Consider the following 16,851-nt stretch of genomic DNA (forward strand, 5'->3'; position numbering starts at 1 on the left):
TTTATAAAGGAATTATCTGTTATCAAATACTCCAAATTACACATTTGCTTATTTTCGTTCAGACTTAGATGAAGTGTCTTTCGTATCAAAACATGTCCCTTTTTTTTCCTCGAAAAAATAAAATGACAGGTTTATGTTATATCTAAAACACAGCCCTAATGGGCACATCGTACTACATCTCAACTTCCGGTACCTAACACTCATAATTCAATTTCATTCTTTCCTGCAAGTTTTAACGACCTTGCAGGCTTTGCAACAAAATATGGAAGACATTTATTTTTCTTCGTATTTAAGAGTGAAGATCATTGCCATCTCAGAGGGCTTGTCCATTAAGATATCTTTCTACAGGGCGTGAAACTTTAACGATGAAATGGCTCCTTATTTTGCCTTAAGCCCTCTCATTCGGGTGTTCTCTTATGTACTGTGAAACTGCAGTATGAAACTTACCACTTAGCTCTCCTCTAAAGGGATTTTTATCACCATTACAATCTCCTGTTGAATCTATAAACACGGATCTAATGAACAAGCATAGTTACCATGGCACCTCAGGCACAGGGACTAGAATAGTCTTTAGATGTGATCAATCAATCAATCAATCAATCAATCAATCAATCAATCAATCAATCAATCAATCAATCAATCAATCAATCAATCAATCAATCAATCAATCAATCAATCAATCAATCAAAAAAAAATGTTATGTTTTATTTAACGACGCTCGCAACTGCAGTGGTTATATCAGCGTCGCCGGATGTGCCGGAATTTTGTCCCGCAGGAGTTCTTTTACATGCCAGTAAATCTACTGACATGAGCCTGTCACATTTAAGCACACTTAAATGCCATCGGCCTGGCCCAGGATCGAACCCGCAACCTTGGGCATAGAAGGCCAGCGCTATACCAACTTGCCAACCAGGTCGACCCAATCAATCAATCAATCATCTTAATGTATCCAGCTGTTTGCTGGCAACATAAGGCCCACTATAGTCCACTGTAGTCTTTTCAGTTTTTGTTTTTCATGAAAAAAATGAGGGGTATTTTGATCGGTGTTCATTATAGATGCCTGTTAGTAGCCATAGTTGTGGTGCAGTCATATATACTGCAGGGCTGTGTCTTCTGCAATTGGTAATGATGATTTTAATTTACTTCTTTTGTGGACAGTATAGAAGAATGTGTTGATCTTTATCATGATTATTACACCACAGACAAGTAGGAGTATCAGAAAAGTAAAATCGGTGTAGATACAATTGTGTGGCAATGTGACCTGTTATGGCTCTTGTTAAAAATGTTTGAACATGTCTGGGCAAGTTCTTGTGCATTTCCAGATCATTTAGTTTCTTTTGTACGGACTGTAAAATTTTTCCTTTGTTTGTAAAATGAGAATTTACTGAAGCAAAGACACTGGATAGAGATATCATTTGAAGAAGTCTTGGTGGCAAATATGTTGCCTGTTTTGCAATGTTTCTCGTTTCCAGGTAGGTATACCATAATGATTAGGTATCCATTGAAATGTTATTTTCTTTTCGAGTCTTTTTAGTTTACTTAGTTGTTTCTGGATGGGAATAATTCTATGTGGGTATAGAATTGGTACATATGTGATTAGCCTGTATTAAATGTGGCCCCCTTGGAGTCAGTAAGTATGCAAATAGATTTTTCAGAAATTTGAGTAACACACTGAAGAGCAGCATCAATTCAGTGTCAAGATTGGAGGAGGTTGAACATGGTATGAAGTAACTTTCTTGATATTTTGGAATATAATACTCTGCTCTTGATGTCCCATTGTCAGGGTTTAGAGATCCATCTGTATAAATTTGAAGGTGATTCTTATATGTGCTACAGATTAGTTCCATGGCATCTAACTTAAGAATGTAAGGAGGATCATTTTTTGAATAATTTTCTGAAATTTGTATGCTATGTTCTGGAGGCATTTCATTCACAACTGGAGTTTTAGCAATGAGTGGGGTGTGTTGCTGAAATATTAAAATCTTTTCATATTCATTTATTTGCAATTAGATAACATACAACTCAACTGACACCAATACAGTCTTTACTCAATAATATTCTTTAAAGAAATTGTTACATGCTTCTTGTAGTAGTCCATGCTCGATGGTATAAATTATTTTAAATATTTTCCCTGTAAAAGACTTTTTATATTCAATACTTTATAAAAGTTGCAAAGTATGATAAGTAAACCAATCAAAATAATTATACTCTAAAAACACTTTCAGTTCTACTTTTGTGAAAATGAATCTTTGATACATTAGTGCAATTTGTGATTTATTTAAATATCACTTATTTGATGTGGTACAATTGATGTATTACCAAGACTTAGCATGCAGCGTCGAATAGCTTGTTGACATAGGTGGAAATCTTTAAAAGGTGGAACCAATGTTTTATCGAGAAGAATCAAGATTTCAATATACTTTTCTAGAGCTTGCTTCACTTTTCCTTCATTCATGAGTCTTGTTGCCGTATGGAACATTTCATCCGTATCCTGTGGGTAAAATAAAATAATAAGGGGAAAGTTTATATTTGAAGGCCATGAGTTGGCACAAAGAGAACAAATATCTCAAATCTGCAGAACTAAATTTTAAATATAAAATATCACATATGTTCTAAGCATCCGCTCTGTGGTAATGCATCTGCCTCCAGACTAACCAATCTGGCTTGATTCTCGATGGGGTCAGATATTTTCGTGTAAAATTTCTATCTTGGGACTAGATGACGGTGCACAACTTCTAATTACTAGATTTTGCACCAATATGTCTGGGTTAAATCCCAAATCTCTTCACAGTGCATATGAAGAGAAGTCATATGTCACTGTTGTTAGTGATTTGTCTGTCACACGGGGATGTTAAGCCTGGTTCTATTCGACAGGAGTAGACTATGTGCTGGCACTGAGTTTCCCCTTCTCCCTTCCTCATCTTCATCATCATCCTCACCCATTCCCTACATACACTCACCCTAGTACACGACATAACTCTCCACACTACACATCATGCACCAAAGTAGTGTGCAACTTGAAAATGGATCACACTCCTGCCATCTATCCGCAATATATGGAACCCGAATTACGTAAGCAAGGCCGACTTGATGCTCGCTTCGCTTCTTCTTTACCAGCCTTGACAATTCATTTTGATCCCTGTGTTAAAGCTGTAATCGAGAAAATATGAAATTCCCACCAGATGGCACTCACTCCCAAGGTTCATTGAGGAATGTGTGTATGGGTTCTTGTAGGATTATAATTAGTAATATTGCGCTTCTTTCTATTGGTATGTGAGTTTATTGTGATATGATTCAAAATGACATATTGTTGTGTACTGCTGTGTACTTCGAATAGAAAAAAAGAATGAAGGAGCAATATCATTCCACGAATTTCCGAGTGACAGGGAAAGATGATCATATTTCGTGACCATAATATTATACGAACTGGAAATATAAAAATTGGAGTTGTATCCTTCGAAGAGATGGAAAAATTCAAATATTTTATTTTATTTTAGTAGGTTATTTTACGACACTTTATCAACATCTTAGGCTATTTAGCGTCTGAATGAGATGAAGGTGATAATGCCGGTGAAATGAGTCCAAGGTCCAACACCGAAAGTTACCCAGCATTTGCTCATATTGGGTTGAGAGAAAGCCCCGAAAAAAACCTCAACCAGGTAACTTGCCCCGACCGGGAATCGAACCCGGGCCACCTGGTTTCGCGGCTAGACGCACTAACCTTTACTCCACAGGTGTGGACAGTAACAAATATAAATTAAATTAAACACAGAATAAATATGAGAAATACCTCTTAATATTCGGTTGAGAAGCTTTTGTCATCTAGTCTGCTGTCAAAAAATCTGAAAGTTAGAATCTATAAAAACAGTTATATTACCGGTTGTTCTGTATGGTTGTGAAACTTGGACTCTCACTTTGAGAGAGGAATAGAGGTTAAGGGTGTTTGAGAATAAGGTTCTTAGGAAAATATTTGGGGCTAAGAGGGAAGTTACAGGAGAATGGAGAAAGTTACACAACACAGAACTGCACGCATTGTATTCTTCACCTAACATAATTAGGAACATTAAATCCAGACGGTTGAGATGGACAGGGCATGTAGCACGTATGGGCGAATCCAGAAATTCATATAGAGTGTTAGTTGGGAGACCGGAGGGAAAAACACCTTTAGGGAGGCCGAGACGTAGATGGGAAGATAATATTAAAATGGATTTGAAGGAGGTGGGATGTAATGCACAGGATAGGGACCAATGGCGGGCTTATGTGAGGGCGGCAATGAACCTCCGTGTTCCTTAAAAGCCATAAGTAAGTAAGAGAAAGATGCGAAAATGGCTTAAAGTGATTTCACGCCGAGACTTTGTTCCTAAAGCAACTCCCCATCTTCAGTCATTTGTAGTTTACATTTCAGGGAAGAAGATTATTCTAATTATGGGAAATTTAGACTATTAAACCCAAATGCTGTGCCAACAATATTCCCTCATTATCCTAGGTATAAGTGACAGATATCAGAAGACCATGACGAACAGTTACTAAAACTGATCTCCCTCCACCCGAGAAACGCAAATCTTTTAGTAATATTGGTTTTTCACTATTTGAACAAGATGTTCCGAGTGGCTCAGCATCAGTTAATGACATTCCCTTCTTGCCAGTTGAAAATGACCATAAAACGACGCAAACAGACGTTGTCAACTTTGTGGAGCTAAAAAGAAATAATTAATAGATTACATGTGAAAATTACACAACTTAATCAGGTGTTACAAGAGAAGCAAGATGAGATAACGAAAACAACAGAAAAACTCCAACTAATTGAAAGAGATCCGTTACATAAAGAACAAGGAAATGCATGGAAAGAGGCCGATGAAGGCAGTATTCATGCAAAATTGATTCTAGATCAGCTGCTTAATCATCGAAAGAGAATACCAAACAAGAATATATTAGAAAATGTGTGTTCAGAAATTGAGCCGTTACTGTGTAGATGCCCTCTCTTGCAATGCCAATTTGTGAAATGCCGTCTCTTGCAATGCCAATTTGTGATGAAGACGGCCAAAACGGACTTGCTAATATCATTACTGTGAAATTTGTTAGGCCGCTTCTAGATAACATTGCAGCAGCTTTAACTGAAAAGCTTGTTCCTTCGAAGAATGCGGCTTATAATCCACTGAGTCGCAAAATCTTGAAACTGTGATTCTTGAATCTGCAATATCAAGTGGAATGTATGCAATATCAAGTGGAATGTATCAGTGCATTGAGTGAAATTATGAAACTTAGTACAAGTTATGGTAAATAATTACCCAAGTGATTACTTTGAAACATCGCAGTTTAGCCTAGGGGTGCTACTCAGCGAATGAACTAAAAAATTACGCCTCTGTCATCATGTTACTTAAACAGAACAGGTTACTATGTGGTACCTTCCCTGCTTTTAAACTCACGCTTTTACCATAATTAACAGAACTAAACATAATAATACTTATTATTTTCTTATTTATTATTTATAAGTGTTATTATTACTCTTTAATCATTTATTTTAATTCATATTGAGTATTTCTTCTGTGGACACCAGAGCTTGGCAGACAGCACCTCGTGGTGAAATTGAGAAATTATCCAATTTCACGAAAATATTACTATTGTCAAGGCCATATACAAAAAAACGAAGGAAACATCAAGTCGGCTGTGATGTAAGTAAAGTGGGTAGGCATTGGGTATACACAAATATGTTCTAACCATTTCCATAATGTTCATCAAAACTCCCCTTCCCAAAAATATAATTACGCGTGTATAATTATTTTCTATAGGCCTATATATAGGCCTACTTGATATTACCAGATAAACAAATCCTACGAATATTTTCTATCCTGGCCAATGAGACTGAATTATGAAATTTAGTTAATTTCCTCCTCCATTCAATTTACACTGCAGCTATTTATTTATCTTATTGTGCTGGGACGTATAGTTAAGTGACACCCATATTCAAAAAGAAAAAATGTAAAACTTTTTTAGTCTCTATTTTTTCGAGATACACACAGAATAGTTTCAATTCCATTCCTTCTGATGCAAGTGCATTGTTTTTACAATCCGCTCATTAATAACAATAATGAAGATAATAATAATAATAATAATAATAATAATAATAATACTTCATGTATATAATTACAGTGGTGATGTGATGCATTATCATTATCTATGATTCTAAAAGACATATCTACAATAAAGAGATGGTGAAAGGAAACTTGTATAGTGTTATTGCTTTTAGGCCTTTCTGACTACCAATATGTGATGACGTGGAAAGTGTCCCAATAGTTCGAAACTTTCTATTGGTTCATCGTCAATATAACTGAATTGTATTACCTATACCAAAATCAATAAAAGAAGCATCTCAATCAGAGAACAGCTTCCAATAAAGAAATCAGGGCCTGATCCCCAGCACAAGCGGAAAAAGTGACAGACTAGTTTTCTTTGAGTACCTACCGTACTTTGTTACTATCATTTCCCTATTGCTCCGTGTCTTTTTATAAATAGCCTTTTAATATAAAAAGAATTGCAGAAGAAATTACAAATATAGTTACCTTTAAGAAATTCTTAAATATTCAAAACTCCATTTCATCTAATAGTTTGGTTGGTTGCTAGTGCTTCCAGATTGGGTCAGTTTGATCTTTCTGGATTTCATTTCTCAGGTGGAGACACCCACATAGCGAAATTCATTGCCCCCAGTGATAAGATGATAGGCGCGGATAATGACTAACAGAGTTGAATTTTGACTTGGACGAGAAATGGTAGATCATTTTTTCCTAAATTCTCATATCCAAGGATAGAGTTGTTTTATGTGTTGTAAATCTGCGACATGGACCTACCCAGTTTCACTTCCCTTTCCAAAGAAGCTATGCTAAGAATTTTATCACTTTTTAAAAATCTATCGCCCTCAGGTGGGTTTGAATCTGCCAACCTCGGCTCCATTGACAAGTATGGTAAGCAGAAGATCGATTCTACTGCTCGGTTTGAACGTCTATATACTACATAAAACTGAAAATCTTAAGTCACATATTAGACATTTATGTAGTGTCAGTAAACAATAGAAGGGGAATAACAATTACAATTTTTTTTAGTAGTAGGCTAATAAAAATTTTTGCTTAACATGTTGTTACATTAAAATAATTATCTTGGATAAAAGAAGTAAATTAAAACAAAGTTGTAAGTTCCATCAAAATTATACACGATACAACATACACCCTTTCGTCATCATTCCAGTCGCACACAATGCACAAACTCCGTACTTCTGCATTGTCTACCTATCTTTGTGTTCAGTCAACAGCATCAGTCTCCTCTACCAACATCACAATAAATAATCCCACTCTCACTTCACCGATCTTCACTTGTTATCATAGGTTTCCAGGACGTCAGCCAAGTGCTCGTTGTCTCATAGCTTCTTGAGCTGCTTCTTATGCTTGTGGGGTATCCATGATCTTGCATGGAGCGGATTCCCTGTTTCTCCAGATATTCCTCTGTCTTCAGGTCATCCATGCTCTCAACTGCCACAGAACGCCAGAGTTTCTGGAACTCATCGTATGCAGGCAGAACTACTGTCTTGTTATTGTAAAACACAATCTTCTTCTTGTCAATCAGTCGCGAGATGTATATGATCTCATTCTGCAAAGCCTTGAGGGCTTTATTACAATGTGGCAGAGATTCCTGAAAGTCTTCCAACAGAAATCCTTCAAGACCCTTCAAGTCATGCTGCTTCAACAAACGCAGTTCTGATATTTGGCCAATATTTTAATTTCAAAAATAAGATATTTCCTCCAAAGCCAGTGTTTGTGAAAATGTCCCCATAACACTGGCAGCATTCCCACGCTGGATGGCAATAGCAGTTCTTTGTCTCAAGAAGTCAGTCGACCTGGAATCTCCATGAGCACTTGCAATTTTTTCCCATTGTCTGAAACCAGCATTTTAGCCTCTGAGCACCAATGTTCCACTGTCTCAATAGCAAAAACAGAGAACAAGTATCTGTCCTGGAGATCCTGATACTTATTCCTTTTGATGCTCACTGCGGATATTGCAGCAGAACCAGCGACTTTGGAGGTGACAGGCAAATGGGATGGTGCTAAGGTGCCGAAACAAGTGGTATCCCATAGCAGAGATTTTCCATGAGACCAGGGTATCAAGGTCAATCCATCTGGTCTTTTTCCATCAGAATGGCTGGTTCCAATGGGTTCCAGGATTGATGGAAAACCAGCAGAGACAAGTGTCCTTTTAATGATGTCATTTAATTGAAAGTGCCTGGAAAATATCCCAGTATTTTTGGGGCAACTTAAGCCATGGTGACCATAGGCATCAACAGCAGCTCCACAAAGACATTTATGTGGAAAACAGATCTTGCACCCCAGTTTAAGTCAACAGCAATTTTAAAGGACATATTGTCCATTAATGTGCCGATATTGGAAGATGGTATTGTCTTAAGCCAAGACAGTGATTCCTTCTGTCGTATGGCATGGTATCTAGCTTGATCGACCTCAGACGATGAAGACGCTAGTAGAGCCTGGTAGATATCAAAGGCATGGATGTGGTCCCATTGTTTCTGAATATCAGGAGAAGCTGGAAGGTTGTTGTTTCCTATAATGCTTAACCATTTCTCTAAAGCCTCATTCACATAACAGATCCCGATTTCATCACCATTAATTGAAAGAATGGAATATGTATGATAAGAACTTTCTTGTGTTAAATTTTAACGTACCTTGTTAACATGTTTCGACCTATTTTCGGTCATCTTCGGAAAGTGCAATGATGGATATAGCAATTTAATCAACACCCCTTCAAATTAATTTATCACAGCATTAGAGAGTGACAATGAAGATGAAAACGAATAAGAAGAAGCTCATAATGATGATGATATTACACTTCTAGTAAAATGTGTCATGACTTGTAAAGATATGCTAGTTCCTAGTAAAATACTGCTGTAAAAGTATGTTAATAAACAGGCACCAAAATCTTTGATATTTTTATATTATTATTAGAATTTTATACCTCCAACTAGTAAAGCAGAGTTGAAAATTAATTATGGTGCGAAAGTAGAACTAATATGTGATTTTCGACATATGACAGTATTTTACTGGGGGTGCGATAGTTATATGTTTGAAAACGATTATGAAACCTATACATTGGATAACATATGGCTTAATTTTCGTTATTTTTTAAATAACTATCCGGTACATGTTTGTTTCTAAAACTCTCCTTACTAGAATTAAATTACTTTTTTTCTTTACTTATTTTCATATGCTGTGGGCATAAAACTAAAATATTAATTGCTAATATTGTTCCTCTTATTTGCAGTGAAGTGAACTTGACATTTAAAAACCTGGTAGGAACTTCCTCTCCGTAGAAAAAAAAAAAGTAGTCTTTAGTTTCCTGGTTTCACTACCAAGGTCCAAGCATTAGACAACAGTCTCCTGCAGACGGCAGGTACGCCTTGATAGTGAGTGTATGGATATTTTACGTCCCTTTATTATTATAGCCTACAAACTTATAAAAATACATACTTACCTGCAATATTTTTAATCCTTTTAGTATATTAGTGTACTGTTTACAAACATGACACTGAATCATGAAATCTGAAGTGTCTGTTGGTACAATAATCACACTGCTGCATCTTGGCATTTCACCACCATCTGCACCAGTTTCACATCGGAATCGCATAATTCCTTGATGCATATTGCTAAATAGAGGCCAGTCTTCCTGACAAGGAACACAGACACAATCGAATCGATACTGAGACTTCAAAATGGCACGTCTTTCTGCTCGAGGTGTCTGTGTGAAAATTTGTCCATAGTTTTCGGCTATCATTTCTCCACATTGAATGTTTTTGATAGCTCGAACTATCACTGAAGTTCCTTGAAAGTATCTGCAAGAGAGACGTTAGTTTATATAGCATACATTAAAAATGTTTTCACATAAATATAAACACTGTTAAATAATTTCGAAATACATTTAGAAATGTCATAATTTTATAGTGCAGCTGTTTTAGATCACTGTGAGGTTCCCAGATTTACGTTTTTTTTCCGTATTCTTGTTTATCTTAAAATATGAAGAGTTCACGGGAAAAACGATGAATGTCACAATTTTGTTAAGGTTGTTGTCATTACCTAATTCAATGGACCACTACGGAATTTAATGTTGTTCTTATGAAAAATGGTAAAAAGGAGAATTATCACCACGAATACAGTAATCCTTTCCTTTATTTTCTATAGAAACAGCACTACATCTTGCAGTTATAGACTCAATTAGATCATTATCTAATCCTTAACAGAAATGTGACATTCATCGTTTTTCCTGCGAATTCTTCATATGTGAGGGGTTCAAAGCAAAAGTGAATCAATTCCAAAAAATGGAAAATTCTAGTTATATGTGCTGTTGGGTTCAAAATATCAATAATTCTTCAGAGCAATGATGAACCAAGTTCATAGGCGAATGTTCAGTTTGCAGCGTGAAGTAGTTACTTGATGCCCTGAGACAATAGTGTATCTTTCAGAACAATTTTGAACCAAGTCCAGTTGCAGAACACATTACAGAAAATCTGGAGAGATTACGTAACAGTGTTGTGTTTTAGAACACTGGGATAATATATACTTACTAATTTGTGCTACGTTTATAAAGTTAGTGTGTAGCCTAGTAATGGAAGAGGAGTCCGATTACATTCCAGATACTGATAATTCAAGCTCTTCAGAAGAAAATAAAGGCAAGTTCCATTTTAATAAAATTATTCACATACATTTTAGCTTAAGTTTTTAGCTATTCAGTTGTCTCTCATTTTTATATTTTAAAAACTTAAATATAAAGTAATTTAGTACTACATTCAACTTTGTAATAATTACAGATACAGGAGCAGGAGGAGATACTGCCGTTCATGTTAACTCAGCTTCCCAACAGACTCACTACAGAGGACAACACCATGCTGATAACAATGAAAGTAGAGGAAGGAAGAGGACCAAGAATGAAGAGAGTTGTAAAAGAAATTTGAGAAAGAAACTTCGGAATAATGGTAAAAAAATATGTGAGTAAGAAAAGGCATTTATATTCATGCAAAAATGTTCGATAATGAGTTCAACTGCAACTCTCCACGAAAGTGCAAAGAAAAAATTAGCGTAAATGATCATGGGAAATGTTTCACTTCATTTTGGAATTTTGGGGATTTTTCTAAGCAAAATGTGTACCTTCGTGGTCTTGTGCAAGTTGCTAAATGTCAGAGATCTCGCCCACATGACAATACCAGCACACCTAAATCAAACACTTTCAAGTATTTTATTAGAATTTCTAATGAAAGTATAGGGTGTGCAAAATGTTTTTTCTGGCTACATTCCAAATAAGTTGGGGAAGGTTATACAGAGCTCTGACAAAAAAAGAAGCATTTGCTGTGACAGATAGTCGTGGGAAAACCTCTATGAACAAAATTGATGACAGTGATGTTATTAATCATATACGATCTTTTCCTGCTTATCAGAGCCATTACTCGCGAAGAGATAGAAATAATTGACCACAAATTATGGTGTCGGGCCATTTGTTTGTACCGAATGATGGTGACTTCGGTGTAATAAATAAAGCTGCAAGTAAGACGCAGTATATCTATGGCCCAGAGGATTGATCCAATATTGTAAAATCTACAAAATGCAAAAACCAAAATTTGAAGTCTCGCAATGAAAAGAGAAAATTTTATAAATACTAACTCAGAACAGGCAATTACAAACAGGAAACAAACTATTGATGGCTTGAGGTAAATTAGCTAAAAATTCGATGGATGAGGTATGAAAGAGGCATGTCTTTGACAGTGAGGTTTAAAGAGACTAAGTGAATTCATGGAATTCAGTGAGGTAAATTTTATAAAGAAGAAAGAGAGAAATGAACTAAACTCACTAGGCAATCTCAATCAGGAGCTATACCGGTACTTTATAAGAATCAGAGGTTAGTTACAAACAAAAAGAAGAAGGACATGCTTAATTTACTGAAGTTCATTCCACCATTACATCATACATAGTACATGAATCTGCAAACTGCAGAGATTGCTACAAGAGAAAGATCACAAAACGATCAGCAAGAATTGCATGAACACGATTATTCAGTAAGTGGGGATGAAATGGTATTTGTGTGAAGAAGAAGAAGAAGAAGAAGAAGAAGAAGAAGAAGAAATGTTATGTGAACTTGCTTGTTGGCTTCAAAGACGTTATATAGTATAGGTTGGCTTGTACTTATGATAAACAAAATAGAAATAAAAATAATTTAGAGAACATATTGGAATATGAAAAGAAATAGAGAAGCAGGTTTAATTATGTTTAAAATCAGAAGTGAAAATTTCTCAGTGCACTAATGAACCATGTCCAGTAAATTGAAAATAAACTGTAAAAACAAAATGTTATATTAATGAAAATATCAGTGAACAGTGTATCCTAGATTAGCTTGTACCAGTATTTGTTCTTTATCACTGTAAAATTAATGTTTAATTTTTCATCTGCAATTAAATGTTTTATTTTAACTTTATATCAGTTTTTCTCAAAACAGTAAAAACATGGACTTGGTCCACTTTTGCTCTGAACCTCTCAATTGTATTCCATAATTTAAAGGTTATCTACGTTTTTTTTTTTTCTCGCAATATTGAAGGATTCGAGAATTGCGGGCCTACAGTTAGTTTTTGGAAACAATGAAAATGTGGTTTACTATTCGCAATATAAAGAATACTACATATCATGTTCAGTCTCGGGATGTTACAAACATGCATATTTTCGAAATTGATGACTCTGGATTGAAGTGGTTGGAGAATGATTTAATTATAATTATTTTAGAAATTGGAAGGACTCGTAAATTTCCAAAGAAGCAGTTCGTTAGCAATGAAACATATGAAGCTATTGTTCTGACATCACTTTTTAGAGTGCGGTGCAAATTATTAACTTTCAAATTATGGTTTTCACTTTGTTAAAGCAGGAAAATTCTCCAATGATCAGATTGAAATTTTATTCAGTTCAATTAGAAGACTTGGTGGAGGGGGGAGGTGTGTGTGAGGCAGTAATGACCAGACTAATGCTGTTGTACTTGTAGTGGTACAAGCAATTCACAAAATTTTAGCCATTGGCATAACATCAGTATCACTGCATGCAAATAATGTTGTATTGTAGGTGTATTTATTTCTATCTTCCATGGTACAATATTTGTACATCGCTTCACAGCTAGAATATAGAACATGTAAAAAAATCTTAATAATACTATAAAGTCTAATACAAGACAGAAATATTCATGAAGCACAGTTGAATCTTATAAATTCACTTACAGAATAGAAGGCGTGAGATATTAGCTACCGGTACTCCTTTAATTTGGCCCTAAATAATCTTATGTTTTGGGTTTTATTTTTTGATTTAGGGAAAGAAATCAGTACATACTGTATACTAGTGTCTTGTACATCATCTTCATAAAATAAATGTTGTTGTTGTTAATTAATGCTGAGCTCTTATCAATAAAGCCATAAACTCTCTTGTTTTTCAATATTTCTCACATACAGTGAGATTAGAGAAAAGGGCTGGATATTGCTGAAGATGATTCCGATCTATTTCTTCCAGAAGACTGCACAATGGATGAAGTGGTGAAGAACTAATACAATCATGCCCTGTGAGTGAAAGAAAGGATGCAACTACACTTTTCTTTGGGTGCTTAGGAATTATATTTTGTTGCATTGAGACACTCCCATCTTTTGTTTGTGGAAATGGTATGATATATATCGTTTTTTTTTTTTTTTTTTTAGTTGATTAATCTTTTAACTGTTGAAAATGATAAAATTGACTTGGAGTTTTGTAAAATTTTACTTCCCTTCTTAGCTTTATTACCAGAGAATCCACAGTACACCGGAACCATTGAAAAACTATCCTTTTCTTAAGCTTCATCAGATAGTGTCTAATTTTCGAACAATCATTTATTTATTTATTTTTTTTTTTACTTTTAAGTGACAGATTGACTGTTATAGCAGTAACAGCAGCTTTAGAAACACTGAATATAACAGCTTGTTGAAATTAAGAGATCCGGTACTGGTACAACAGATTTTGAAGCGTCGAATAGATGGCTTCAACTTCTCCATCAAAATTTGTAGCTCAATGACTTTAGGATTTATAAAACGAGAAAAGTGGACATGTAGCACCAACACCCACTCCAGTTTGGTTGGACAGTAATCTATCAGTGAAAATATGAAGCCATTCTTTCTCAGGGAACCTATTATGAATAATTTCCAGTGCTAGCAATTTTAGGACATCTTTTGGAGTGTAACTGTTGTTGGTATCTTCAACCAGGTAGAAGTAATACTCTATTTCTATTGCTTATGTAGGGTTAATTTCAAGAATTAGATTTTCTTTACTTCTTTATCTTTCTTAATTTCATGTACTTTAGAGAAAAACTTTGCTAAGATTTAAAGTAAAGTCTGAAGTTTCTTAGCTCCGAATTGCTAAATGGAAGTCTAATAAACTTTTCGTATTAAATAGTAGCATCCTTTTCTAGTTCACATGCAATAGGAGACTAATGGACTATAGTTGTATTGGAAGTATTGGTGTAGATTTGATAGCGCTTATAATTAATCTGAGATGAGACTTTGATTTTCTAATCGTTTTATCTTATTAAGATATGCCATTATTAAAATTTCACCACAGTATATAATCACTTGTTTTATGCAGACATTATAAGTAGTAGTACGTTTTTTTTTAACATTTAATGCCTGACAAACGTTTCATAAGTGGTACTGGTATGTATATTCTATACCGGTACATATATTTATTCCAAGTAAGTTTTGTGTCGAATAAGTTTAGTATTTGACTGAATTTGTAGACGATAATAGTTTTCCATCAAAACGTAGCTCCATTTGCAATGACTTTTCTTTTAATGAAAAAAGTTGGTAGTTAGATTTGATAATGTTTACTATCATTAAGTTTTCTACAGGATAGTTACGTAATTTTTAAAAGAATTATCTATTGCTTTAAGTTCAGTGCTTTTATTTCTTGGTTTGGAAGTGCACATTACTAAATCAACTGCGAAAAGAGCACACTTTCGGCCTACTTCAGATTTATTAATTGTTTATGGCAGATCATTGATGTAGATATTAAAAAGTGTTGTACTAAGAACTGCATCTTGTGGTAATCCTCCCATTAGAAACAGGTATGAACTAACTGGAAATATCATAATATGTACCTATCACTTTGGCAGCTATATCTAGCTACCTGAACGATTAAGGAAAACACTGCCTGCAAACACTGTAACACATTCTTCACAATTATAAATTGCTGCATATTCTTCACAATGTATTTAAAGACAGCTTGAATAAGAATGCTAACATGCACTGCAATAATGCAATTAGACTACCATCTGTATCAAACAAGAACATCAAGTCATATCCATTTGTCCACTCATAGAATTACCACAGGTCTTAAAAGTATTTTACATAGAGGCATAAACATGTACCGGTATAATAAAATTCCAAGCTCCATAATAAGTAGGCCTACTAAACAAAAGAAATTTAAAAGCATAGTCAAGAGGTTGCTGCTGCATCATCTTACTGTAGAACTGCATGAAAGTTCTAATATGTAATTGTGAAAGCATATAGGTCGTTATTGCTATTAAGAACATTATTATTATTATTATTATTATTATTATTATTATTATTATTATTATTATTATTATTATTATTATTGTCAACGACATGACTTAGAAATTATTAGTGAATGCGTTTGGATTGAAATTAAAATGGCTGATGGTTGTAATTTATTAATTGGAAACCATTATTTCCCACCTGATTAAATGATTAAAATGTTATCTAAATTTTATTGAAAAAGATCTTGATACTTATAATTTTCGAATATTACTCCTTGGTGATTTCAATGTGCCTAGTATTGATTGGTCATCTGGTTGTAATCTCTATGATGTTCATTATTACTCTAAAATTAAGTCTCAGGATTTATATTCCTCTTCTTGCCTTCTGGGATTAAATCAAATAAATTTTACAACAAACAGTAAGAATCTTCTGGATCTAGTTTTTACTAATGTCGATAATAGTAAAGTTAAAGTGGCCAATTACTCTCTAGTTATGGAAGAACTTATCACCCATCTATCTCTATTGATCTGGAAGTAAATTTATCAAATGAGTTCGTATTTAAATTATTCCCAAGATGATTACCTGAATATTCTATTCTGTACAATTTTGATTGGAATTGTATTTATCAGACTACCGGTACCGATATAAATGCTGCCGCTTAATACCTTGACTTAAAATATAAATAATGCTATATTTCTTGCTGTCTCTGTCATCGTTGGTAAGAAGTCGAACTATTCTAAATGGTTTTCAAACTGTCTACGTCAACTAATTAAGAAAAAAATAAAGCACACAGAAATTTCAAAAAACATAAAACTGATTATAATTATCAAATTTTTTCTAGTCTTAGAAAACAAGTCAAAGTTATAATTAAATCTGATAGAATAAAATGGTTCCAATCAATTGGTGACAATTTAAAGAAAGAACCAAATAAATTCTGGAAATATGTGGAATCGTTTCGAAAATAAAATACCAATCCCACTGAATTAATAATAAATGGGGTTCACATCACTGATCAGAGTGAAATTTCAAATTCATTTGCCAATCAATTTAAATCTGTTCAAAAGAATACTACCTCTAATTTTGTTACTAATGATTCTTATATTACTGATTTGTTTACCAATACCAAAAATTACAATTGAAGATGTAACTAATGCCATTAAAAGCTCAAATCTAATAAATCTAAGAGTACTGACGGCATTCCTAGTTTTATAATTAAGGGCTGCTCTAATGTTCTCATACCCATCTTAACTTTTATATTC

General features: G+C 34.4%; 1 protein-coding gene across 3 annotated transcripts in view; it reads right to left on the reverse strand.

Moving 5' to 3' along the window:
• Positions 1 to 1,981: 1,981 nt before the first annotated feature.
• Positions 1,982 to 16,851, reverse strand: part of LOC138704952 (SET and MYND domain-containing protein 4-like) — a 198,366-nt gene continuing 183,496 nt past the window's right edge. For all 3 annotated transcript variants that reach the window (XM_069833416.1, XM_069833418.1, XM_069833417.1), the window contains exons 9-10: positions 9,529 to 9,886; positions 1,982 to 2,491 (exon numbers count right to left, since the gene is read on the reverse strand). In XM_069833416.1, the coding sequence (XP_069689517.1) occupies positions 2,279 to 2,491; positions 9,529 to 9,886 (571 nt within the window). In that variant the 3' untranslated portion in view covers positions 1,982 to 2,278. The remainder of the gene's footprint in view (positions 2,492 to 9,528; positions 9,887 to 16,851) is intronic.

This window comes from Periplaneta americana, chromosome 8, assembly GCF_040183065.1.
Source record: "Periplaneta americana isolate PAMFEO1 chromosome 8, P.americana_PAMFEO1_priV1, whole genome shotgun sequence".
In the NCBI taxonomy this organism is placed as follows: Eukaryota; Metazoa; Arthropoda; class Insecta; order Blattodea; family Blattidae; genus Periplaneta; species Periplaneta americana.